The sequence below is a fragment of the Bubalus bubalis genome, chromosome X (assembly GCF_019923935.1).
Source record: "Bubalus bubalis isolate 160015118507 breed Murrah chromosome X, NDDB_SH_1, whole genome shotgun sequence".
Taxonomy (NCBI): Eukaryota; Metazoa; Chordata; class Mammalia; order Artiodactyla; family Bovidae; genus Bubalus; species Bubalus bubalis.
In genome coordinates this window covers 2,802,121-2,827,886 of record NC_059181.1, presented here as the reverse complement: position 1 = coordinate 2,827,886, position 25,766 = coordinate 2,802,121, and the positions used below count along the sequence as shown (strand labels likewise).

The 25,766-nt window shown below is 41.8% G+C and overlaps 1 protein-coding gene across 2 annotated transcripts; it reads right to left on the bottom strand.

Moving 5' to 3' along the window:
- Window positions 1–1,111: 1,111 nt before the first annotated feature.
- Window positions 1,112–24,496, bottom strand: LOC102394223 (allergen Bos d 2). 2 transcript variants are annotated; one of them, XM_044936911.2, is made up of 7 exons: window positions 24,343–24,496; window positions 23,714–23,853; window positions 23,459–23,526; window positions 22,192–22,299; window positions 20,761–20,862; window positions 20,556–20,592; window positions 1,112–1,860 (listed from the first exon to the last, which is right to left on the bottom strand). In XM_044936911.2, the coding sequence occupies exons 1-6, from the start codon at window positions 24,421–24,423 to the stop codon at window positions 20,576–20,578; spliced, it is 516 nt and encodes a 171-aa protein (XP_044792846.2). In that variant the 5' UTR covers window positions 24,424–24,496; the 3' UTR covers window positions 1,112–1,860; window positions 20,556–20,575. The 2 variants fall into 2 exon arrangements, with proteins under 2 accessions (XP_044792846.2, XP_006074848.3); XM_006074786.4 differs by lacking the exon at window positions 1,112–1,860 and adding an exon at window positions 19,006–19,305.
- Between the last annotated feature and the right edge of the window lie 1,270 nt (window positions 24,497–25,766).

Sequence of the window (25,766 nt, the reverse complement as noted above, 5' to 3'; positions counted from 1 at the left end):
ATATGAACAGATCTACTTTGTATTGGGCAATCTACAATATATGCCAATACCTCGATGTGATTAACTTCTTTCCTTTTCAATTGAACGTGGCTTATTCTTCACACGCTACCTTCTATCTTCCTTCTGATGGTGAACTCTGTCTCAATGACATTTCCAGTGGTGTGTTACTAAAACTAGTTATGACAGCTTGAAGTAGGAAAACTTTCTCCACATACCCCTCTCCTGAAGATAATTAAGACTTCCAATGTTCTAGACCGAGCAGTCCGTGAACGATAGCAAAGTTGCTTATTGCTTCCATAGTAGGTGTTGAACCACAACCATCTCATACCAGCTCACAAGAGCTGACTGTTAAGTTTTTCGGAATTTTGTGACCCAGTTCTAAGAATTTTAAATGAATCATATTAAAAGTTTGTACATCATCCAGAAGTATTTCCTAGTACAAGAGGTCGTAAAAGAGGTACAAATCAGTCTACTGTATAATGTTGACATATATACTCCTTAATGATTGCATATTAGATCCTGTGGTCGCATGTCCACAGTTGAAAATTAAAATAAATGCATCAGACCAAGATTAGAGTGCTTCGTTGTACCTTTTTTTTTTTTTTCCCCATGAAAATGAAGCAGATGGACATTTGATCACTGAATGGAATATTACAGTATTGGTATTAATATTTGAGAATTTTTTGCTGTTATTTTCAACTACTGAGATAGAAGTCTGTTAATGCCCCTTTTGAATTATGTATTGATATTCATATTTGAGAATTATTTATCATTATTTTAAACTATAGAGATAGAAGTTTATGCTAAAGTTGCTTTCAAATTATGTAAAAATTAGTTTGAAAGTTTGACTCTTAGCTGTTCTCATCTTTGGGCTTTAAATTAATCATATTCTACTTACTAAGCTTGCTAACGAATAAATTTTATTTATTTTTTTTTTTTGAGGCACTAAATTGAATTTATTTATTTATTTTTCTTCTCCAACATCACAGTTTATTTTTTAAGATAAATTTATTTATTTTAATTGGAGGCTAATTACTTTACAATATTGTATTGAACTTTTAATATTTAAAGAATTTCTTGAGTTAAAGCAAGTTTGATCATGTAGGTCAAGTAAAATATAGAAAAAAAATTTGCGAGAGTCGCTGTAATCGTAATTAGCTTTACACAGTTCTCCACACCCAGGGAACACGAGGCGTCAACGTTCTGGGGCTTCTTCTCAGAGACCATCAAGGGCTTCTTCTCAGAGACCGTCAAAGGCCACGTTCCAATCTTGGACCTCAGCCTGGTATTTTGGGACACAATTGATTGCTGAAAAATTAAATGGCTTTTCCAAGGTTGCATTGGTAATGAGTAGAGTAAATAGTCCACCCATGCAGACATCTAGTTGTCTTGTATGGAACCGAGGCTATCCATCTGAACACATTCCAAGGTTTTGGGAATACATCAGAAAGGCTCGAACACTCGCGTTTTGTGACATACGTATCTCCTTCTTGTCTCTTTGCCACTTCTGTGAATAACGGGCATGTCCCGTCAACCCTGAAAAAGCGACAGACAAAACACTCCATCCTCACCACCCATTCCCCAGGGCTTGAGGACACCCGTCTGAGAATAGAGTTCACATACTCAACATCACAGCCATGACACACATGTTTCACCGCACATTGGAGACCACACCCCACGCCAGAAGTTCACAGTCTGCTTGTTTGCAGTTGGGTCAGATTGTGCTTCCTTGACATAAAATGCAAAGCAGATGTGTTCACAGCCATTGATACATTTTGATCTGACGATAGTAACCCCTCAGTGGGCCCCCTTTTACAATCTTCTTGTTATCTCTGGCCATGTAAATGGTGTGCCAGTCTCCTGTAAACAAAGAAGGAAAGTCTCTATAAACACCAGTTAATTTCATTTCTGGTTACTCACCAATACACAGCAATATATTTGCTTCTGTACTGTCCATCCTAAAGGAGATCAGTCCTGGGTGTTCTTTAGAAGGACTGATGCTGAAGCTGAAACTCTAATACTTTGGCCACCTCATGCGAAGAGTTGACTCATTGGAGAAGACTCTGATGCTGGGAGGGATTGGGGGCAGGAGGAGAAGGGGATGACAGAGGATGAGATGGCTGGATGGCATCACCGACTCGATGGACATGAGTTTGAGTGAACTCTGGGATTTGGTGATGGAATGGGAGGCCTGGTGTCCTGCAATTCATGGGGTCGCAAAGAGTCCGACACGACGAGCGACTGAACTGAACTGAACTGAGCTTGCCACAGAAGAGAAGCAAATTGAATCTTATTAAGCAAAGAAGGGATCTACCTTCTACTTTGCCAAATAACATGAAATGAAATCATGATTCATATTTGTGTAGACAGCATAGAATTCAGAGTTTTTTGAAATAGTGGAAACAACACCAATAATGACCATGACAGTTCATAACTCTCTGAATGATAGCATGTTAAGTTTTTTTCTTTTATGAAAAGAAAATAAAAGAGTGGATACATAGAGGGTTTTATAGATAGAGATATTATGCTCATGTAGATACATGGACCAAGCTATCTATACAATATGTCCTTCATACAAACAAGAATATCTCTGTCACATGCACACACCAACAACCTCACATACAAACACAGACACACACACACACATTCAAACAAGCAAGACCTTCTATCGTATCAGCTCATTCTGGGTACCTGTGAGGGGTCTATCTCAGCTGGAGTTTCCTGGGCAGCACAAACCAGGACAAGGATAAGAGTCAGCAACAGAAACCTTCGTCTTGTGATTCACCTGGTCCTTCTTCTAGAGAAGGTGAGAGTGTGTTACTTGTTGGATAGGCTGTGAATCGGTTCCACTTTTTATAGGATATGTCTCTTGGCTCAATACATAATGATCAAGTAGCAATTAATCACAAGACCTTGGTTGCATAGCCATGATCTTCTGACATCTTGGTCAGCAACTGTGCTCTTTTGGCACTCTATGCTTCTTATAATGATATTAATTTTAAGAGAAGCTACGGTGGATCTGGACACTGTGCCTTCAGAGTAAATAAGAAATCACAGAACTCATGAGTTATTTCAAAGACAGTGATTTTTATATTGTGTTCTGTCTTCAGATTCCAAAACAGGACAAACAGTCCAGGTCAAATATCCTCAAGTCCTCTGTTATTTCTTTCACATTCAAGAGGCCTGTTTAAGCTTATTTTCTAAAACTAAAGATGGCACTCTCTGGTTTAAGAAGATAAATATGTGGTGTCTCTACCAGGAGTCATTTGTCAGGGCATTCTTCAGAGGGGTATTATTGATGTACAGTTTTTTTTGTTGTTGTTATTATAGGGTATGATGTAGATATTCATAATTTTATTTCTCTTTCTAGTGTTTTAAAAATATTGGCTTTTTATTCCCTATGTTACACAGTATATTTTTGTACATTATTCATTTTTTACATAGTAGTTTGTACTTCTTATTGCACGCCTCCTGTCTTAACCCGCCACTTTCCTTCATCCCACTCATCACCACCAGTTTGTTCTCTGTATCTGTGTCTGCTCCTTTTTTGTTATATTCAAATGTTTGTTTCATTTTTTTTCAATTCCCCATATGAGTGATATCATACAGTATTTGTCTTTCTGCATCTGACTTATTTCACTTAGCATAATGCCCTCAAAGTCCATCCATGTTGTTGCAAATTTCACATTTTTATGGTTGCCAAATGTTCCACTGATTTGTGTGATACACACAGATATGTGTGTGTGTATATGTATACACACATAGCAGAGAAGGCAATGGCACCCAACTCCAGTACTCTCACCTGGAAAATCCCATGGATGGAGGAGCCTGGTAGGTTGCAGTCCATGAGGTCGCTAAGAGTTGGACACGACTGAGCGACTTCACTTTTACTTTTCACTTTCATGCATTGGAGAAGGAAATGGCAACCCACTCCAGTGTTCTTGCCTAGAGAATCCCAGGGACAGAGGAGCCTGTTGGGCTGCCGTCTTTGGGGTCACACAGAGTCGGACACGACTGACGCGACTTAGCAGCAGCAGCAGCAGCATACACACATATGCACATACATTCTGTGGCTTCTTTGGGCACCTCATGTGGCACTAAAGGTAAAGAATCCACCTGCCAATGCTAGAGATGGGTGCAGATTCGATGCCTGAATTGGGAAGATCCCTTGGAGAAGAAAGTGGCAACCCACTGCAGCATTCTTGCCTGGAGAATCCCATGGACAGAGGGATCTGGCAATCTGCAGTCCCTGAGGTCACAAGTGTTGGACATGATTTACTGCATAAACCATCATTACCATGCCTTCCTTATACTGTTATTTAAATTTAATGAAATATTTTCAACAGGAGCAAATTCTCATCTTCTGCCCTTCTCAAGGATCCTTCCCAAATTCGTTATTACAGTTTCATTTTGCCTTTAGTGTATAACCTAGTCTGACCACTGCATATCAGATTGCTCTTTTTTTTTTTTAATTTTATTTTATTTTTAAACACTGAGGAAACCAGAAGGGAAAGAGACACGTGTACCCCAATGTTCATCGCAGCACTGTTTATAATAGTCAGATTGCTCTTTTACATGTAGCCCCAACACTGAGATTCAGGCTCTTCCAACCATCATCCTGTCTGTCCCTGAATCAGGCAAACTAGATTAAAGAAACCAAGGGCATTTGCTCTCTAAATGACATTCACTTGCGCAGTTTGCTCCCATGATGTTACCAGCACTATGATGATCATGTTCATAATAAGAAAGTCACCTTCACAGCATCTTCTTTTAGGGTTTGAAATAGCTCAACTGCAATTCCATCACCTCCACTAGCTTTGTTCATAGTGATGCTTCCTAAGGCCCACCTGACTTCACATTCCACGATGTCTGGCTCTAGGTGAGTGATCACACCATTGTGATTATCTGAGTCGTGAAGATCTTTTTTGTACAGGTCTTCTGTGTATTCGCGCCACCTCTTCTTAATATCTTCTATTTCTGTTAGGTCCATACCATTTATTTCACTTATTGTGCCCATCTTTGCATGAAATGTTCCCTTGGTATCTCTAATTTTCTTAAAGAAATCTCTAGTCTTTCCCATTCTAATGTTTTCCTCTATTTCTTTGCACTGATCACTGAGGAAGCCTTTCTTATCTCTCCTTGCTATTCTTTGGAACTCTGCATTCAAATGGTTATATTTTTGCTTTTCTCCTTTGCTTTTGACTTCTCTTCTTTTCATAGCTATTTGTAAGGCCTCTTCAGACAGCAATTTTGCTTTTTTGCTTTTCTTTTTCTTGGGGATGATCTTGCTCCCTGTCTCTTGTACAATGTCTTGAAACTCTGTCCATAGTTCTTCAGGCACTCCATCAGATCTAGTCCCTTAAATCGATTTCTCACTTCCACTGTATAATCGTTAGGAATATGATTTAGGTCATACCTGAATGGTCTAGTGGTTTTCCCTACTTTCTTTAATTTAAGTCTGAATTTGGCAATAAAGTGTTCATGATCTGAACAGTCAGCTCCAGTCTTGTTTTTGCTGACTGTATAGAGCTTCTTCATCTTTGGCTGCAAAGAATATAATCAATCTGATTTTGGTGTTGGCCATCTGGTGATGTCCATGTATAGAGTCTTCTCTTGTGTTGCTGGAAGAAGGTGTTTGCTATGACCAGTGCATTCTCTTGACAGAACTCTATTGCCCTGCTTCATTGTGTACTCCAAGGCCAAATTTGCCTTTTACTCCAGGCTTTTCTTGTCTTCCTGCTTTTGCATTCCAGTCCCTTATAATGAAAAGGACATTTTTTTGGGAGTGTTAGTTCTAGAAGGTCTTGTAGGTCATCTTAAAACTGTTCAATTTCAGTTTCTTCAGCATTGCTGCTCACGGCATAGACTTGGATTACCGTGATGTTGAATGGTTTGCCTTGGAAACGAACAGGGATCCTTCTATCATTTTTGAGACTGCATCCAAGTACTGCATTTTGGACCCTTTTATTAACTATGATGGCTACTCCATTTCTTCTAAGGGATTATTGCCCACAGTAGTAGATATAATGGTCATCTGAGTTAAATTCACCCACTCCAGTTCATTTTAGTTTGCTGATTCCTAAAATGTTGATGCTCACTCTTGCCGTCTCCTGTTTGATCACTGCCAATTTGTCTTGTTTCATGGACCTAACATTCCAAGTTCCAATGCAATATTGCTCTTTATAGCATCAGACCTTGCTTCCATCACCAGTCACATCCAGAACTGGGTGTTGTTTTTGCTTTGGTTCCATCTCTTCATTCTTTCTGGATTTATTTCTCTACTGATATCCATTAACATATTGGGCACCTACCGACCTTAGTAGTTCATCTTTCAGTATCCTATCTTCTTGCCTTTTCATACTGTTCATGGGGTTCTCAGGGCAAGAATACTGAAGTGGTTTGCCATTCCCTTCTCCAGTGGACCACATTTTGTCAGAACTCTCCACCATGACCCATCCATCCTGGGTGGCCCTACATGGCATGGCTCATAGTTTCATTCAGTTAGACAAGGCTGTGGTCCCTGTGATCAGATTGATTTGTTTTCTGTGATTGTGCTTTTCAGTCTGTCTATCCTCTGATGGAGAAAGGTAAGAAGCTTATGGAAGCTTCCTAATGGGAGAGACTGACTGAGAGGGAAACTGGGTCTTGCTCTGATGGGAGGACCATGCTCAGTAAATCTTTAATCCAATTTTCTGTTAATGGGTTGAGCTCTGTTCCCTCCCTGATAACTTCCCTGGTGGCTCAGAGGGTAAAGCATCTGCTTGCAATGCTGGATACCTGGGTTTGATCCGTGGGTTGGGAAGATCCCCTGGAGAAGGAAATGGCAACCCACTTCAGTACTTTTGCCTGGAAAATCCCATGGATGGAGGAACCTGGTAGGCTACAATCCATGGGGTCGCAAAGAGTCGGACACGACTGAGCAACTTCACTTCACAAACTATGGTGGAGATAATGAAGATAATGGTGACCTCCCTGAAAAGATCCCAGGCATCTACTGCCACAGTCCATGCCCTCAACCCTGCAGCAGGCCAACACCAACCCACACCTTCACCGGAGACTCCTGGACACCCACAGGCAAGTCTACGGGGGTGGGGGGGGGCACTTCCTTTCTCCTGGGTCCTAGGGCACAAGGTTCTGATGTGCCCTCCAAGAGTCTATTTCCCAGTCCTGTGTAAGTTCTGGCAGCTCTATAGTGGGGTTAATGGTGACCTCCTCCAAGAGGACTTATGCCATAGCCACACCCAAAGCCCCTGTCCTTGTGGCAGACCACTGCCGACCTGTACCTTCACAGGACACGCTCACAGTTCTGTCTCAGTCTCTATGACATCCGTGGGTCGTGCACACGTTTGTTTGAGCCCCCTGAGTGTGTCTGGCAGGAACAGAGTTTGATTCTAAATGCTAATTCACCCTTTCTACCGTCTTGCTGGGGCTTGTCCTTTGCCTTTAGGCATGGGGTATCTCCTCACAGGGCTCCAGTGTCTACTGTGTTACTGGGTTTTTTTCTGCGCATCTGCATGGTGCTGGAGCAGCAAGCGGCCAAGAGGAGATAACCCACGTCCAAGGTCCGGAGCAGCCCCTGCCTTTCGCTGTAGCAGCCGTGAAGAGATACCCCATGTCCAAGGTCAGGAGCGGTGGCTGTACTTTGCTGGACCGGACTGTGGATCACAGCAAACTGTAGAAAATTCTTCAAGAGACGGGAATACCAGACCACCTGACCTGCCTCCTGAGAAACAGTATGCAGGTCAAGAAGCAACAGTTAGAACTAGACATGGAACAACAGACTGGTTCCAAATCAGGAAAGGAGTATGTGAAGGCTGTATATTGTCACCCTGCTTATTTAACTTATATGCAGAGTACATCATGAGAAATGCTGGGCTGGAAGGAGCACAAGCTGGAATCAATATTGCCAGGAGAAATATCAATAACCTCAGATATGCAGATGACACACCCTTATGGCAGAAAGTGAGAAGAACTAAAAAACCTCTTGATAAAAGTGAAAGAGGAGAGTGAAAAAGTTGGCTTAAAGCTCAACATTCAGAAAACGAAGATCATTGGATGTGGCCCCATCATTTCATGGGAAATAGATGGGGAAACAATGGAAATAGTGAGAGACTTTATTTTGGGGGGCTCCAAAATCACTGCAGATGGTGACTGCAGCCATGAAATTAAAAGACACTTGCTCCTTGGAAGAAAAGTTATGACCAACCTAGATGGCATATTAAAAAGGAGAGAGATTTCTTTGCCAACAAAGGTCCATGTAGTCAAAGCTATGGTTTTTCCACTAGTCATGTATGGATGTGAGAGTTGGATTATAAATAAAGCTGAGTAAAGTTAAAAAATAAAAGAAAAAAGAAAAAAAAATAAAGCTGAGTGTCGAAAAATTGATGCTTTTGAACTGTGATGTTGGGGAAGACTCTTGAGTGTCCCTTGGACTGCCTGGAGATCCAACCTGTCCACCCTACAGGAAATCAGTCCTAAATGTTCCTTGAAAGGACTGAGGCTGAAGCTGAACCTCCCATCCTTAGCCCACCTGATGTGAAGAAGTGACTCACTAGAAAAGACCCTGATGCTGGGAAAGACTGAAGGCAGGAGAAGGGGATGACAGAGGATGAGATGGTTGGATGGTATCACTGTCTCAATGGACTTGAGTTTGGGTTAATTCTAGGGGTTGCTTTCATTATTCTAACTGCAAGTCTTTCTCTTAGAATTTTCTAAGTTGTTTTAGTGGTGTGTCTCAGTGGTCACACTTCTTATAACCTTTGCTAAGTTTTTTTTTTTTTTTAAACACACGGTGGGTCTTAGTTGCCGTGCTCTGCATTTCTCTACTTCTGGTTTGAGGCCTTCTCATGGTGATGGTTCTCTTTTTGGGGCTCTAGAGCAGAAGCGGAGTTGATGTAGCACATGGATTTGGTTTCCTGCAGCATGTGGGATCTTCCAGGATCAGGAATTCAATCCATGTCGCCTGCATTGGCAGATGGATTGCGAAGCACTGGACCCCTAAGGAAGTGCCTCTGGCCAGTTTTGTTTTTGTTTTTGTTTTTTTGCAGTTAAGTCAGCATAGCTTCATTCTTTCTGGGGTTATTAGGAGTTGTCCTCCACTCTTCCCAAGTAGCAGTATTGGACACCTTGTGACATGGTCAGGGGGACTCATTTTTCAGTGTTAAATCTTTTTGCTTTTTTATACAGTTCAGGCCAAACTCACGGCAAAAATCCTGGAGTGGTTGGCCACTCCCTCTTCCGGTGGCTCACATTCTGTCACAGCTCTCCGCTATGACACGTCTTTCTTGGGTGGCCCTACTCGAAATGGCTCACAGCTTTACTGAGTTATGCATACGCCTTTGCCACACATCTCTGGAGAAGGGAATGGCAGACCACGTTGGTATTCTTGCCATGAACAGTATGAAAAGGCAAAAAGATATGACGATGAACCATGAACTTCCCAGGTCAGTAGGTGCCCAGTATGCTACTGGAGAAGAGTGGAGGAATAACTCCAGAAAGAATGAAGAGACAGAGCCAAAGCAAAGACAGCACCCAGTTGTGGATGTGACTGGAATGGAAGTAAAATTCGATGCTGTAAAGAATAATATTGCATAAGAATCTGGAATGTTAAATCCATGAATCAAGGTAAATTAGAAGTGGCCAAACAGTAAATGGCAAGAGTGGACGTTGACATTTTAGGAATCAGTGAACTAAAGTGGACCGGAATAGGTGAATTTAATTCAGATTACCAGTATATCTACTACTGTGGGCAAGAATACCTTAGACAATATGGAGTATCCCTCATAGTCAACAAGAGTTGGAAATGCAGTACTGGGGTGCAATCTCAAACATGACAAAATGATCTCTGTTCGTTTTAAAGGCAAACCATTCAATATCACAGTAATCCAAATCTCTGCCTCAACCACTAATGCTGAAGAACTTGAACAGTTCTACAATGCCTTAAAAGACCATCTAGAACTAACACGGAAAAAGATGTCCTTTTTTCTTATAAGGGACTGGAATGCTAAAGTAGGCAGTCAAGAGATCCCAGGAGTAACAGGCAAGTTTGACCTTAGAGTACAAAATGAAGGAGGGCTAAGGCTAAGAATTTAGTGAAGAGAACACACTGGTCATAGCAAATACCCTCTTCCAACAACACAAGAGATGACTCTATGCAGGACATCACTAGATGGTCAACACAAAATGATATTGATTGTATTCTTTGCCACACAAGGCAGTGATCCATGGAGGAGGCATAGGCTAGTAGTCAACCACTATTGTTCCATTTTCTTTGAACAATTCAAGTGATCAGGCACTAATATCGTATCCTTGGAGACCTTCATATGGGTGTAGCATGCATTCAAAGTGCAGGTAGCTTACAGTAAGCCCTGGGTGACCAGTGCTCTATTCTGTCTTTCCTGTTCCTCCATTAGCTTTTCAGATGGACACAACCTGGGAATTGAAGTGAGGTCCTCCTGCATTGCAGGCAGATTCATTCGCAGCTGTAATTCCTTCCTGTGGTTTTCATGAACCTCGGGCAAATGAGATGGTTAGATAACATTACCGAGTCACTGGACATGCTTTGAGCAAACTCCAGGAGATAGTGGAGGACAGAGGAGCCTGGTGTGCTGGAGTCCATGGAGTTGCAGTGAGTCAGGCGGGACTTAGTGACTGAACAACGATATTCAAGAGATGGGGGAAGAAACGATTTGGACTTTTCACCTGGCACATTAATTGCATCATGCATGCTACCAAGGGAAAAATACATGCTTTTTCATTCTCAGAGAGCAGACACAGACACCACCCTCTGCCAATGTGCATAATAATAGCAGCAAGTTAAAGCTACCTGTCAGTGACCCCGTGGGGTTGGCTGGATGCACAGTGATTGACATACCTTACTATATACCTCTGAAGGATCAGTAGGAACAAGTGGATATTTTCAGAGCATTGGGTTCAAGTGTCAGGCATCCTTTAAGTGATTCTGACAAAAAATAGAGTGTACATGGTGCAGATGACTTCCCTGGTGGCTCAGACGGTAAAGCGTCTGCCTACAATGCAGGAGACCCAGCTTCGATCCCTGCGTCAGGAAGATCCCCGGGAGAAGGAAACGGCAGCCCACCCCAGTACCCTTGCCTGGAAAATCCCGTGGAAGGAGGAGCATGGTGTGCTACAATCCATGGGGTCGCAAAGAGTCAGACATGACTGAGCGACTTCACTTTCATATGGTGTAGATGAATGCAGTCAAGGACTGGACCTGTGAGTGTGTTAAACTCAAATTTTAAACCTTGGTTCACTTTGGTGTCAGAACCCGGCAACACGGATATGTGATATTTGGCAAGAATATCACTTCACCATCCTGGAATATTTCATTGCGCCTCCATGATAAGTGTATCTAATTTTTAAAAAGCCATTTGATAGAACCCCGACGGGATACATTTGTTCAGTTTCCTAGTAGACAACCTTTCCGCAGTCCTGACTTATGTCACATGAATTTTGAATTCTGTGTGAACACACATCTGCTGTAGTGTCTTTAAAACAAGATGTATATGCGCTTCTGTCCTTTGTATGAAAATACTGATAATATGAACATGACTAATTTTCATAGAATAATCTATAGTACATACTGAGGGCATAAGTCACTTTTGTGGTCTTCACTCCATCAAAGTTTTCAGCATAGAGTACCAATGTGTTGTCCGACACAGGAACCAGCTCAAAAAATTTTTTTTGCCCATGTCTGTGACAAAAAAAAAAAAAAAAAAGAAACCTAACTATTATTAACTTCTTTCCTTTTCAGTTGGACATTTCTTATTCTTCACATGCTTTACACTGACATTTCTAGAGACTGTGTTGCTAGAATGAGTTAAGACAGCTACTGAAGTAGGAAAGCTTTTTCCACTCACCCCTCTTCTGACTTCCAGTCTTCTAGACTGAACAGTGTGTGAATGAGAGAAACATTGCTTACTGAATCTATAGTGGGTGGTGGACCTCAACCATCTCATACCAGCTCGCAAGAGCTGACTGTTAAATTTTTAGGAATGGTGTGACCAAATTTGCAAGCCCAGTCATGAGTAAAAAAAAAGTAATTCTGTAAATACGCCATATTAAAATAAAAGTTTATAGAAATACCAAAGTCATTTACTAGTACAAGAGGTTATAAAAGAGGTAGAAATGAGGATATTACAAAATGTTGCACATATGTACTCAAAATGATTCTTAGTTCCTATGGATGCATGTCCACAGTGGAAATTATAAAAGACGCTTCAGGTGAATATTAGAATGCTCTGCTGTGCATTTTTTTCCCATGAAAATCAAATATGTAGACATTTGATCACAATATTATGATATTAAGTGATTACACTATTAAGTATTTGAGAATTATTTCCAGTATTTTAAACTATAGAGATAGAAGTCTGAAACAGTGTTCCTTTTGCTTTCAAATTATGCAAAAATTGAGTAGAATTTTTTTGGTCATTTTACCTGTTTTCATACTTTTCTGTTAGATTTTAAAGATTCTACATCTTAAATACATATGTAAGTAACTTTCAGTTATAGCATTTCTTTCATTAAAGCAAATTTTCTCAATCATGTAGGTCAAGTAAATAATTGGGTGGGTCAATGTTGCAGAGAATCTGCCTGCCAGCGCAGTAGATGTGGGTTCGATTCCTGGTTGTCGAAGATCTCCTGGCGGAGGAAATGGCAATTCACTCCAGTCTTCTTGCCTGGGATATCCCATGGACAGAGGATCCTGGTGGGCTACAGTCCACGGGGTCGCAAAGAGTCGGACAAGACAGAGCAACAAAAACACTGGAGAAGACGCACGCATCAGAAACTCTGGAATACGCACATCCTATGACATAAACATCCCCGTCTCTCTTTGCAACTACACTGAGTAACATGCATGCCTTGTAACGCCTGAAAAACAAAGACATCCCTTTCTCAGCATTCCTTCCCTGTCTGTTCCCCAGTGCTTGAGGACACCGTTGTGTCAATAGTGTTCACACACTCAACTTCACAGGCCTGACTCACACCTTTCACTGGATAACAGGACCCCATCTAGGTAGACAGCAGTCTTGCCGTTTTCAGTTTAAGCAGATTGTACTCACTTGACGTAAAAAGTAGTGAAGGGATGTTTGAGTTGGTCCCACTTTTTATAGGATGGGTCTCTTGGCGGAATACATAATGATCAAACAGTGGTTAATCACACAACCTTGGTTACTTGCAAGTCATTCTCTTTTATCCTGGTTGGCAGGCGAGCTTTTCTGGCAGTCTGTTCTCATTATTATGAGATTAATTTGAAGAGAGTCTACAGTGGATCTTGACATTTGTCCTTCAGACTAAGTGAGGAATCACAGGACATACGAGGTGTTTCAAGGACAGTGGTATTTGTATTCTTTTTATATCCTCAGTTTCCAAATGGGACAGACAGTCCAAGACACATAGCCCTGAGTCCTGTGTTATTTAACACTGAAGAGGTCTGTTAAGCTTCTTCTCTAAAACAAAGGATGGTCTTGTCTGGTTTAAGAAGATAAATATGTGGCTTCTCTACCAGGAATCAGTTCTAAGGGCATTCCTCAGAGGAGGAAATAAGTATAGTTGGTGTGTACTGTTTTTTTTTGTTGTTGTTGTTCTTGTTGTTACAGGTGTTCCATATAATGAGTCATAATTTTGTATGCTCCATTAATAGTATAAAATATTGTCTTATTCTCCATATTGTTCAATATATCTTTTTACATTATTTATTTTATTCAACTTAGTTTATACCTCTTACTCTGCTCCTCGTATGTTATCCTCACCACTTCCCCCCACCCATTGGTCACCACGGATTTGTTCTCTGTATCTACGCTGCTGCTAAGTCGCTTCAGTCGCGGCCGACTCTGTGCGACCCCATAGACGGCAGCCTACCAGGCTCCCCCGTCCCTGGGATTCTCCAGGCAAGAACACTGGAGTGGGTTGCCATTTCCTTCTCCAATGCATGAAAGTGAACAGTGAAAGTGAAGTTGTTCAGTCCTGTCCGACTCTTCACGACCCCATGGACTGCAGCCTACCAGGCTCCTCTGTCCATGGGATTTTCAAGGCAAGAGTACTGGAGTGGGTTGCCATTGCCTTCTCCCTGTGTGTATGAGTCTCCCGTATTTTGTTATGTACAATAGTTTGTTTTGTTTTTTAGATTCCACATTAAGTGATATAATTGGAGAAGGAAATGGCAGCCCACTTCAGTATTCTTGCCTGGAGAATCCCGTGCACAGAGGAGCCTGGTGGTCTATAGTCCACGGAGTTTGCAAAGAGTACGACATGACTGAGCAACCAACACACTAAGTGATATAACACAGTGTTTGTCCTTGTCCATCTGACTTATCTTACTTAGCGTCATATCCTGGAAGTGCATCCATGTTGCTGCAGATGGCAAAATCTCACCGTTTCATGGTTGTGTAGTATTCCATGGCTACAGTCCATGTGGTCTCAAGAGTTGGGACATATTTAGTGACTAAACCATCATTACCATCACCGTGGCTTCTTTATATTTATATATTTTTTAGATTTACTGAAATGTTTTGAACAAGAGCACATTCTCATCTTCTCCCCTACTCAAAGATCCCTCCCAAATTTCTCTCTACAATTTCATTTGGCCTTGAGGGTATAACTAGTCTCCCTACAGCATATGAGATTTCTGCCTTATATACAGCTCCTGAAACTACATGTAAGTTCAAAACGATATCCTTCAGCTTCTTGATCACCCTTCCTCCTGTCCCTTTCTCAGCCGCCTCCGCAACCTAGACTTGGGAACCTACTCCTTGGTTTTCTAGCATGATAGATTAATTGGTATTCTTTAGAATTTTTCAAAAATTGAACCTGTGTGTGTTTCTCGTGGGTTTCACTTAGCATATTTGTTTGAATAAATATCTATCTATATATTTTTGTAGACTCTGTTCCCACTGCCCCCGCATATTATCCTCAGGATATATCCCACTTTCCTCCGTTCAGATGTTCATGGATACATGTTCACACACAAATCTTTGTATGGATCTGAGCTGTCTTATCTCCTAGGTAGACCCTTAGGGGTGGAACTGCTGGATCTCACTACCTTCTGATTTTTGAGTCCTGCCAACAGGAGATGAGAATTTCCATTGCCCCATCCTTGCCAGGACTCTGTGTGGGCAGTCATCTTCATTTCAGACATTATAATAAGTGTGTGATGCTATCCAGTTACACTTGTAATTTCCATTTCCTGAATGAATGAAGAGGTGGGATTGCCATTTGTCTATTTTGTTTGGTGTCTCTACAAGTCCTTTGTTCATTACTGAGTGAATTATTTATTTTTTTAATGAAGTTTGTAGGCTTTTAATATATTCTGCATACCAGTTCCTTTTCAGATAAAAATAAAGTTGCTCAATCATGTCCAACTCTTTCTGACTGCATGGTATGTAGCCTTCCAGGCTCCTCTGCCCATGGAATTTTCCAGGAAGGAATACTTTAGTGGGTTGCCATTTCCTTCTCCAGGGAGTGAACCCATGTCCCCTCCATTGCAGGAAGATTGTTTACTGTCTGAGCCACCAGGGAAGACCCTCTTTACAGACAGAGGTGTGCCAATATTTTTCCCCTGTCTTACGCTTCTCTTGTGCTTTGTTAAGGATGTCCCTCAAAGATGTAAATATTTAGATCAAGGCCTGGTTGCTAACATACTGTTCCCACTGAAGGATCCTGCTTCGTGTATATTCTAATCAGTAACCGCCTAATCTTTGGTCACAGAGTATGCACCTATATGTTATCGGTAGAGTATTTCTTGCTTTTCATCTTACACATAGGTCTCTGAGACCCTCTGTGTTAGTTGTAAAACGTGGAACAATGAATGACTTGAAGCTTTTTTTTTTGGTGGGGGGCGGGGGGAGGCACATGGATTTCTAATTTATCCAGCAACTTTTCTTTATAAGATTATTATTTTCCTTTTTAAGTTTATCCAAAATCCATTTGTGTGTATATTCCTGTTCCTTCCCCATGAACAAATTTGTTTCTGTTTTGGCTTTTTCCCTCCCCTTTTAGATTTGTGTTTGGGGCAGTATTAAAGACAATTAGAACATGAGGGGCATATGACTAGCCTTCAACAGCTGCTTGTCAGAAGCATAAAGTGTTCACAATTCAAAAGCTTGTGAAAGTAGAGTATCTTATCCAGTTATAGATCATTAGAGAATTTTATATTTCAACTGATTTTCATGAAGCATATCTGAAAGAGCAAGATGTTAGATTTGCTACATTTTGGAGCTGAAACAAATACTCATTGAGTAAATGCAGGCTGCAGAGTTCTCAACATAAGCAATACTCAGTTGAAACATAAGGCTTTAAATGACTGAAGTACTGTTTTGTGTGTGTGCGTGTGTGCACGCCTTTATTCTCATTTAGTTATAATCACCTGAAGATCTCTTGTGACTTAAAGAAGATGTAATGAATAGCATGGTGTCTATCATTAATAGTATAGTACAAATACTTGTTGGCCACTAAGAGCATAGCTTTTAGGTGTATGCATCACACACAGACACATACACATGTGGTAAGTAGGTGATAAGATAGATGTGTTTATTCATGTGTATCTTATTTAGGGCTTGCCTGGTGGCTCAGATGGTAAATCATCTGCCTGCAGTGCAGGAGACCTGGATTCAATCCCTGGATCAGGAAGATCCCCTGAGAAGGGAATGGCAACGCATTCCAGGATGCTTGCCTGGAGAACTCCGTGCACGGAGGAGCCTGGTCGCAAGTGACATTTACTCTCTGAGTAAACCTTTCTGGTCTTTAACTTCCTGGAAACTTTAAGAGTTCATTGATCCACAGTGACTAAACTCAGTCCATTTATCATAAATCCCTCTTCTGCAGGATTTGATATATTGTCAGCTGGATAAACTTCCTTGAAAATAATTGTTAAGATAAAATTTTTTAATGGTTCGTATGTCCTGTCCTGCCTGGTTCCGAATGTTGCTTTCATTATTCAAACTCCACCTGTTTCAGTTAGTGGTCTTCATTAGTGGTCTGTTTCCATAGTCACGCTTCTTATAACCTCTGGTTAGGGTTTTTTTTTTTTTTTTTTTTTTTCAGACACACATTGGGTCTTTGTTGCTGGCTCAGCTTTTCTCTACTTTAGGTTTGAGGGCTTCTCAGTTTGGTGGTTCAGTTGTTGTGGCTCGTAGAACCTAGAGCACAGGCTCAGGAGTTGTGGTCCACGGGTTTAATTGCCCCTCGGCACGTGGGATCTTCCCGGATCAGGGGTTCAGTGTGTGTCCCCTGCATTGGCAGGTGGATTCTGAACCACTGGACACCTAGGGAAGTCTCTCTGCTCAGTTTTCTTTTTTAAATTCTAATTTTCCGTTTAAAGGCTGGCTTCCTAGGGGTCAGCCCAAAGTGAGCATAGCTTCAGTGTTTCTGAAGGCATTAGTAGTTATCTTCCACTCTGCCCCAGTACCATATTGGGCACGTTGCGGCAGTGGAGGGGGTGTTGTCTCAGCTTGCAGTGTCCTATCAGTTTGCCAGGTAACACAGCTCGTGGGGTTTTCACAGTGAGAATACTGGAGTGGTTTGCCGCTCAATCCTCCAGTGCATCTTGTTCTGTCAGACTCTCCACTATACTCGTGTATGTCTGGCCCTACGTGAAATGGTGCATAGCTTCACTGAGTTATGCAAGCGCCTTCACCGCACAAGTCAGTGATCCGTGAAGAGGGAATAGCTTAGTCCTCAACCGCGATTGTTCCATTCTCTTGCAACACAATTCAAGTGACCAGGCTCAAATGTCTTGCCCTTGCAGACCTTCGTATGCATGGAACAAAGTGCGTGTAGCTCACAGGGAGCCCTGGGCGACCAGTGTTCTGTTCTGTCTCTCCGGTGACTCATGCCGCAGTTCAGGCGCACACAGCCTTCCGCATCCCCAGGAGTCTACCCAAGATCTCCAGAGTGTTCTAGGACTGCCCCATCTTTCCCATCTCCTGTAACCACTTTCCTGATCTCTCGACTGCTCCAGTGCCATGACCAATTTGGGGGCCCACAATGCTCCTGTTTTTCCCATCGGTAGGCACCAATCGATGACTGTTATCTTAAAACGCCCCTTGCGAGGGACTTTTCTGCAGAGTGGAGATAACCCAGCACCTGCATCGGCAGGAGGATCACTGCTTCCGGGGATGGGGCTGGACAGTAGCAGCCCTGAGTCGGACAGCAGAGACCCGGTGCTGTGTCACGATCGTGAGCGTTCTTTCTTGAGTATGTACTGTTCAGTTCTGTTGTATGTGCGTGTGTGCTAAGTTGATAAATCATGTCTGACTCTTTGCCACCTCATGGAACGTATAGCCCACCAGATTCCTCTGTTCATGGGATTCTTCAGGCAAGATGACTAGACTGCGTTTCCAATTCCTCTTCCAGGACATCTCCTCGACCCAGGGATCGAACCTGAATCTCTTGCATCTCCTACCTGCGTAGGTGTATATATATATATTTTTTTACCCGTGCACCTCTGGAAGCCCATGGAAGACTGCTGCTGCTGCTGCTAAGTCCCTTCAGTCCTGTCTGACTCTGTGCGACTCCATAGACGGCAGCCCATGAGGCTCCCCCGTCCCTGGGATTCTCCAGGCAAGAACACTGGAGTGGGTTGCCATTTGCTTCTCCAATGCATGAAAGTGAAAAGTGAAAGTGAAGTTGCTCAGTCGTGTCTGACCCTTAGCGACCCCATGGACTGGAGCCCACCAGGCTCCTCCGTCCATGGGATTTTCCAGGCAAGAGTACTGGAGTGGGGTGCCATTGCCTTCTCCTGCATTCTGCTAAATCCTTACACCCCCTGCAACCCCACAGCAGGTGAGTGCTGCTTTAGCCATAGTTGAGTGAATCTCAGCTGCTACTTAGGACAGCTTCCATTCTACTCAAAGTTGTCTGACTGACCAACCCCATCGCTCTCATGACTTCTGGTGGGCACCTTATACGACCCTATAAAACTACGACCTGTGGTTTATTCTCTCTTCTCAACAAGATCCTTGCAGGATTCACACCATACATCCTAAACAGAGTTCCCCTGCTTTATTGTCACTAGATTTTCCAAACAGTTGAATTTACGTGTTTAGTGCATTTGCAATTATGCACGTTTGATCACTACACATCTATGCATTAATCAACTTATTTATCAGTTTAGGAATCCAGTAACATTAGCAAGGGCAGAGGAGTTTCACAGTGAAAGCCATGCTTCCAGGATCATGACTTCCTGGGAGAGAAGAAATGAGGATTTCAAGGAAACTTTTATCTTCATATGGCTGATTGTGACATATTAGTGCAGTGATGTGACACATATTCTTTCTTTGTTCACTTCTATAAACAGAAAAAAATGTAAAACGTAGTTGAGCTGAATAGGATTAACATGATGTTGGTCAGAGAATGATACAGAGAATAGAAGCACTTGTGCTTGAAAGCACTGGAGAGATTTCCCTACGAGACGCATTTTGCAGAAGTCTGTGTGTGTGTGTGTGTGTGTGTGTGTGCCCATAGGGGGTTGCATAGAACTACCACCCGAGGAAACTCTATGTGAGCACCTGTGGATCAGCTGGTATGTTGAGAGTTGCTGAGTTGCATCTCCACAGCTCCCTGGTGTAGGAGATTACTGGTTAACCTGTTCCTCCTACTTGTCCTATAAGTCTTATTTTTCATCATGAAGGTGTTGTGGCTGTAAGGTCGTTCACTCACGTTGGTATTCACCAGGGATCATCGTATTTCACAGCTCAGGGCTTCACACAGTCTCCTCTTTGGTCCTCAAAGCATCTCACTGTGGAGTCTAGACCAGTGTGATTGTTTAGATATTTAAGTCCTAACACTTACGGGATCCCCAGCCATTACCATGTGGCAAGGTAAAGAGCTTTCTGTTCCTATTCCTTTTTAAAACTAATTTTTATTGAAATGCAGTTGATGTGCAATGTTGTGTTAGTTTCAAGTGTATAGCGACATGATGGTCTATGCATTTTTTGTTGTTGTTTAGGCGCCAATCCTGTCCCACACTTTTGTGTTCCTGTGGACTTTAGCCTGCCAGACTCCTCTTTCCATGGGATTTCCCAGGCAAGCATACTGGAGTGCACTGCCATTTCCAACTCCCGGAAATCTTCCCGACCCAGTGATCAAACCCAGATTTCCTGCATTGGCAGGTGGATTCTTTATCACTGAACCACCAGGAAGCCCTCAGTTAGACATGCATGTATATACAAGCCAGGAGTGTGTATCTCTTAATCCCAAACTCCTTGTATATCCCTCTCCCCATTTTCTCTTTAGGAACCATCAAGGTTTTTGGACTCTGAGCCTGTTTCTATTTTGTACATAATACATTTGTGCCATATTTTTTGGTTCCACATGGAAGTGATATCAAGCTTGCCTTTCTCTTTCTTACTTCCCTTAGCATAATCATCTCTAGATCTTCCCTTGTTACTGCAAATGGTATTATTTCATTCTTTTACATAGTTGCATAATATAGTCCCTTGTGTATATATATCCCATGATTAAGGTGGTATGCCCCAGAAAAAACTCTTTCCCTTAGAAAGAAAACTCAGTGTTGTATATGTCATTATTCTACTCACCCAGAAGAGGCTGTCAGATCTTACTGAGGACAGTCATCTGTGAGAGAGAATGAATAAGTGGAAAAATAATCACTGGGATGCCTCTATTTCAAAGGATTCTTTCATAACAGCCTTTGTAAAAGATGACTGTGAGGATAGGAAATTTGAATCGAGTGTCCTCATGATGTGGTTTCATTTTGGATCCCTGTGTTCCTCTTGGCTTTACCTGTTTGAGTGAGATCTTGTATATGTTCTGTTGGAATCCCCCTTTCTCTGTTCAGTTCCTCATACTGCTGAATGTCTTCTTGAGTGGCACTGTCTCCTTTGGCTGGGTTTAATAACAAAGAGGGCAGAAGAGGTGTGCGTTAGAATCCTTGGTAGCTTATACAGTGTCATCCAGCTCCTCTGTGTAGTGTTCAATTAGTCCCATCATCACCGTTGCCCTCTTCCATCACCTAAACCCTGCTCACCAGAACAGTTTCTACAGAGGTGCCTGAGTGTTCACATCAGGTCTTCAGATGTGTCCAGGGGATAGAGTCCACATAGTGAACATTTTACCACATTCCAGTTCTTACAACTATGGAGTGAACTACAGACCATTCACCTGTGAGCCTACGCATCTCCAAGTCAGATGCATGCTGAAATGGTACATTGGAGAAGGCCATGGTGGGTCCTGAGACTCAGATATCCTCCCAAGTCCAACTCCTCCTGTCCATATTGTCTGCATCCTAGAATTCCGTCTCTGGAGTTTTCCTGGACCTTAATCTATTAAGATGTGTAGAGACCATCACTGACTCAATCAACATGAGTTTGAGCAAACTCTGGGAGATAGTGGAGGTCTGAGGAACTTTGCGTGCTGCAGTCCATGGAGCCACAATGAGCCAGACACGATGTATGACTGAACAACAATGTTGAGATGAATGGGGGATACATTTTTTTGGAGTTTTCACCAGGCACACTAATCTCATCGCACATGGGACTCAGAGAAAAACTCAGGCTCTGTCATCCTCAGAAAAGAGACACAAGCCTCACCAACCCACAATTTGGATATAATATCAGAAGGGTTAAAGGGTCATGTAAAATGTACCTTCTGGTTGGCCGGTGTTCAGAAAGATAGACATGACTGACCACACTGCTTCTGAAGGATTCTATATGATCCAGGGTTGATTCACAGAGGTTTGGGTTCAGATTTTAGGTATTATTTTAATGATCGTGGCCAAAAAAAAAAAAAAAAAAAAAGAAAGCATTTGTATTCAAGAGGAATGAGTCATGGCCTGGACCTTCGAGTCTCTGAACTCAAAGTTCCGACCTTGGTTTACTTTGATGTCCAAACCCGGCAACTCCAATATGTGATATTTGTCAAGAAACCCATGGAGCACCCTGGAATATTTCATTGCACCTCCTGGGTAAATGAATATATATATTTTTTAATGTCACCCGGTAGAATCCCCAGTAGAAGCATTTCTTCAGTTTTCTACCAGACAACCTTTCTTCAGCCCTGGATCATGGCGCATGAAGTCTGAATTCTCCCGTATGAACTCATGTCTGCTCTGGTGTGCTTAATAAAATAGAAGGTGTTCATGCACTTCTGTCCTGAAATGAAATCATGCTAATATGAATGCTGTTAATTTGCTCAGAATAAGCTTCAATAACGTACCAAGGAGTTGAGTCACTTTTGTACTCTTCACGCCATCCAAGTTTTCCGTGTAGATTGCTAATGTGTTCTGTGACACAGGAATCAGTTCGAAAAAGTTTGAACCCGTATCTGTGACAGAAAAACAAACAAACATCAAATCTCAATGTGATTAACGTCTTTACATTTGGACTTGTCACATTCTTCACATCTATCATCAGCCCTTGAGCTGATAGTGAGTTGCCACTGTCTCACTGGAATTTCTTGCGATCTGTGGTTAGAACCTGTTGGAACAGTTAGTGAACTTGGAAAGCTTTCTCTACACACCCCTCATCTTAAGACAGTAAAGACTTCCGGTCTTCTAGACCAAACAGTCTGTGAACAATAGCAAAGCTGCTTATCACAACTAGAGTAGGTTTGGACCTCAATCATCTCATATGAGCTCACCAGAGCTGACTGTGAGAGTTTCAGGATTTTTTTTTGACCAGATTCACAAGTACGGTCATGATTACAAAGATATTCTGTGAATTTAAGGAAATCATATGAAAATAAAAGTTAATAGATAAAACAAGTTACCTTCTGGTATAGAGGTAATCAGAGAGATATAAATGAAGGTATTGCCAAATGTTAGAGATATATACTCTGAAATGTTTCCTAATTAGATCCTTTGTCCAATATCCACAGATAAAATTAAAAAAAAAAAAAGTCTCTGACCAGGATTAGAATGTTCCATTGTACACTTTCCCCATGAAAATCAAATAGGTATTTTTCATTACTTACATTACAATATTGGTATTTGAGGTTTCTTTCTAGTATTGAAACTATAGAGATAGAGGTCTGTGCCAGTGCCCCTTTTGATTTCAAATTAGGTAAAACTTAGTGTGAAATTTTTTGCTGTCATTTTAACTATTCTCATACTTATCTGTGAGATTTAAATGAATCAGGTTTTACTTCTTCAACATGCTAAAAAAAAGAAGTTTTCATGTTTAAAGGATTTCTTTAGCTAAAGAAAATTTGATCTTGACAGTTAAATAAGGGGTTTCTCAGGTGGCTCAGCAATAAAAAATCCGATTGCCATTGTTGGAGTTGCAGGAGACTTGAGCTCAATCCCTGGGTCAGGAAGATGCTCTGGAGGAGGAAATGACAACACATTCTAGTGTTCTTGCCTGCACCATCCCATGGACAGAGGAGCCTGGTGAGCTAGAGTCCATGGGGTCACAAATAGTCGGACACAGCTGAGCAACTATCATGCTTGGGATGACGCGCACATTGGCAGAGGTCCAATACTCACATCCTACGTGATAAACATCCCCTTCTCTCTCTGCAACTACATTGAGGGATGTGCATTGGTTGGGAAGCCTGAGAAACAAACAGACAGGATTTGTCATCATGTGTTCCTTAGAGCTTGAGGGTACCCTCCCATCGATAGAGTTCACACACTCATCTTCACAACCATGACTCACACCATTCACTGCACATCGTCAACCGGACCCCGTGTCAGAAGTCAGCGGTCTCATTGTTTTCAGTTCAGGCAGATTTTTCTTACTTGGCATAAAAGTTAATGGATAGTGAGGAACAGGGGTCAGTACATTGAAGCCGACGGACGTATGCCCTCAGGGGGCCTCCTTCCTTAATCTTCTCTAGGTTATCTGCAGCCGTGAGAATGCTGCGCCAGTCTCCTGTAATCTAAGAAGGAAGGTCTCCATAAGCATCACTCAGTCTTTTCACTGGATTCTCACCAATACCCAACCCAATCGTTGCCTCTGCATTTACCTCAGAAGAGAAGAAAATTCAATCTTATTAAACAAAGTAGGATTCTACCCCCTGCCTTGCAGAATAACATGAAATGAAATAATCATTCATATTCAAGCAGAAAGCATAGAGTTTGAGTTTCTTAAAATAGGTAAAAGAGCAACATTAGAGACATGGCAGTCCATCAGTCCCTAAAGGATAGCATGGTAGGCTTTTTTTCTTTTTTTCACATAGAGACAAATAATTTGGGGGAAAAAATGCAAAGAGCTGAAAGATAAGAGGGTTTTATTATGCTCATAGAGATAGGTGGACCATGGCATGTCTATACAATCTGGTCATACATATAAACCAGACTATCACTCTCACACACGCACACTCACAGACCAAGAAAAACCTTCTCCCACATCAGCTAAATTTGGGTACCTGTGAGGAGTCTAGCTCAGCTGGAGCTTCCTGGGCAGCGCAAACCAGACCAAGGAGAAGAGTCAGGAACACAGTCTTCATCTTGCAGTCCTTCTTCTACAGAAGCTGAGGGTGTCCCAGGTGTTGGAGAGGTTGTGAATTCCTCCCTCTTCTTATAGGATGGGTCTCTTGGCAGCATACATAATGATCAAACAGTGGTTAATCACAAGATCTTGGTTACATAGATGTCATCTTCCAATATCCTGGTTGGCAGGTGAGCTTTTTTTGGTAATCTGTGGTTTTTATAAAGACATAAGTTTTAAGGGAAGCTTAGATGTGGACAATTTCCTTCAGATTAAATGAGAAATTAGAGAACATACGAGGGATTTCAAAGACACTGATACTTAATATTCTTTAATATCTTCAGATTCCAAACTGAGACAAACAGTCCAAGACTCATAGCCCCAACTCATTTATTTATTTAGCATTGTTTATTTATTTAGCATTTAAAGGTCAGTTTAAGCTTATACCCTGAAACTAAAGACAGTATAATCTGGTTTAAAAGATTAATATGTGGCTTCTTTACCACGAATTGGTTGTCAGGGCATCCCTCAGAGGAGTCTATATTTTTTTTGTTTTGAAATTGAGATGTAGTTGACGTACCAAATTATGTAAGTTAGAGATGTACCGTATAGCGATTTGTAATTTTTATATACTCACTCCATTTATAGCTATAAATGCTGTACCATATATCTTTGAACATTGTTTATTTTATACATAGTACTTTATACCTCTTATTCCCCTCCTGTTACATTACCCCTACACCCATTCCCACACTTCTAACTACTAGTTAAATATTGGGATAGAGGCCTGGTTACTGTTCCCACTGAAGGATCCTTCTTGGTGTATATTCGAATCAGTAACTGCCTAATCTTTGGTCACAGAGTATCCACCTGCGTTTTACTGCCAGAGTCTGTCTTGCTTTCGGTCTTACATATAGGTATGTGAGTTTCTCTGTGTTAGTTGTAAAACATCGAGTAATGAATGGGATAAGTTTTTTTTTTTTGGCATATGGATTTCTAATTTCTCCAGCAACTTATCTCTATCAGTTCAGTTCAGTTCAGTCGCTCGTCTGACTCTTTGTGACCCCATGGACTGCAGCATGGCAGGCCACCCTGTCCATCACCTACTCCCGGAGTTTACTCAAACTCATGTCCACAGAGTCAGAGATGCCATCCAACCATCTCATCCCCTGTTGTCCCCTTCTCCTCCTGCCTTCAATCTTTCCCGGCATCAGGGTCTTTTCCAGTGAGTCAGTTCTTCCCATCAGGTGGCCAAAGTATTGGAGTTTCAGCTTCAGCCTCAGTCTTTCCAATGAATATTCAGGACTGAGTTCCTTTAGGATGGACTGGTTGGATCTCCTTGCAGTCCAAGGGACTCTCAAG

What these genes read in the sequence shown, in the direction of transcription:
- LOC102394223 (XM_044936911.2), bottom strand. Translation starts at nt 24,423, where the DNA reads ATGAAGACTGTGTTCCTGACTCTTCTCCTTGGTCTGGTTTGCGCTGCC. An exon ending in CTGAGCTAGACTCCTCACAG is followed by an intron (nt 23,854 to 24,342) that starts GTACCCAAATTT and finishes CTTCCTTCTTAG; the next exon opens with ATTACAGGAGACTGGCGCAG. An exon ending in GGATGTTTATCACGTAGGAT is followed by an intron (nt 22,300 to 23,458) that starts GTGAGTATTGGA and finishes TTTCTGTCACAG; the next exon opens with ATACGGGTTCAAACTTTTTC.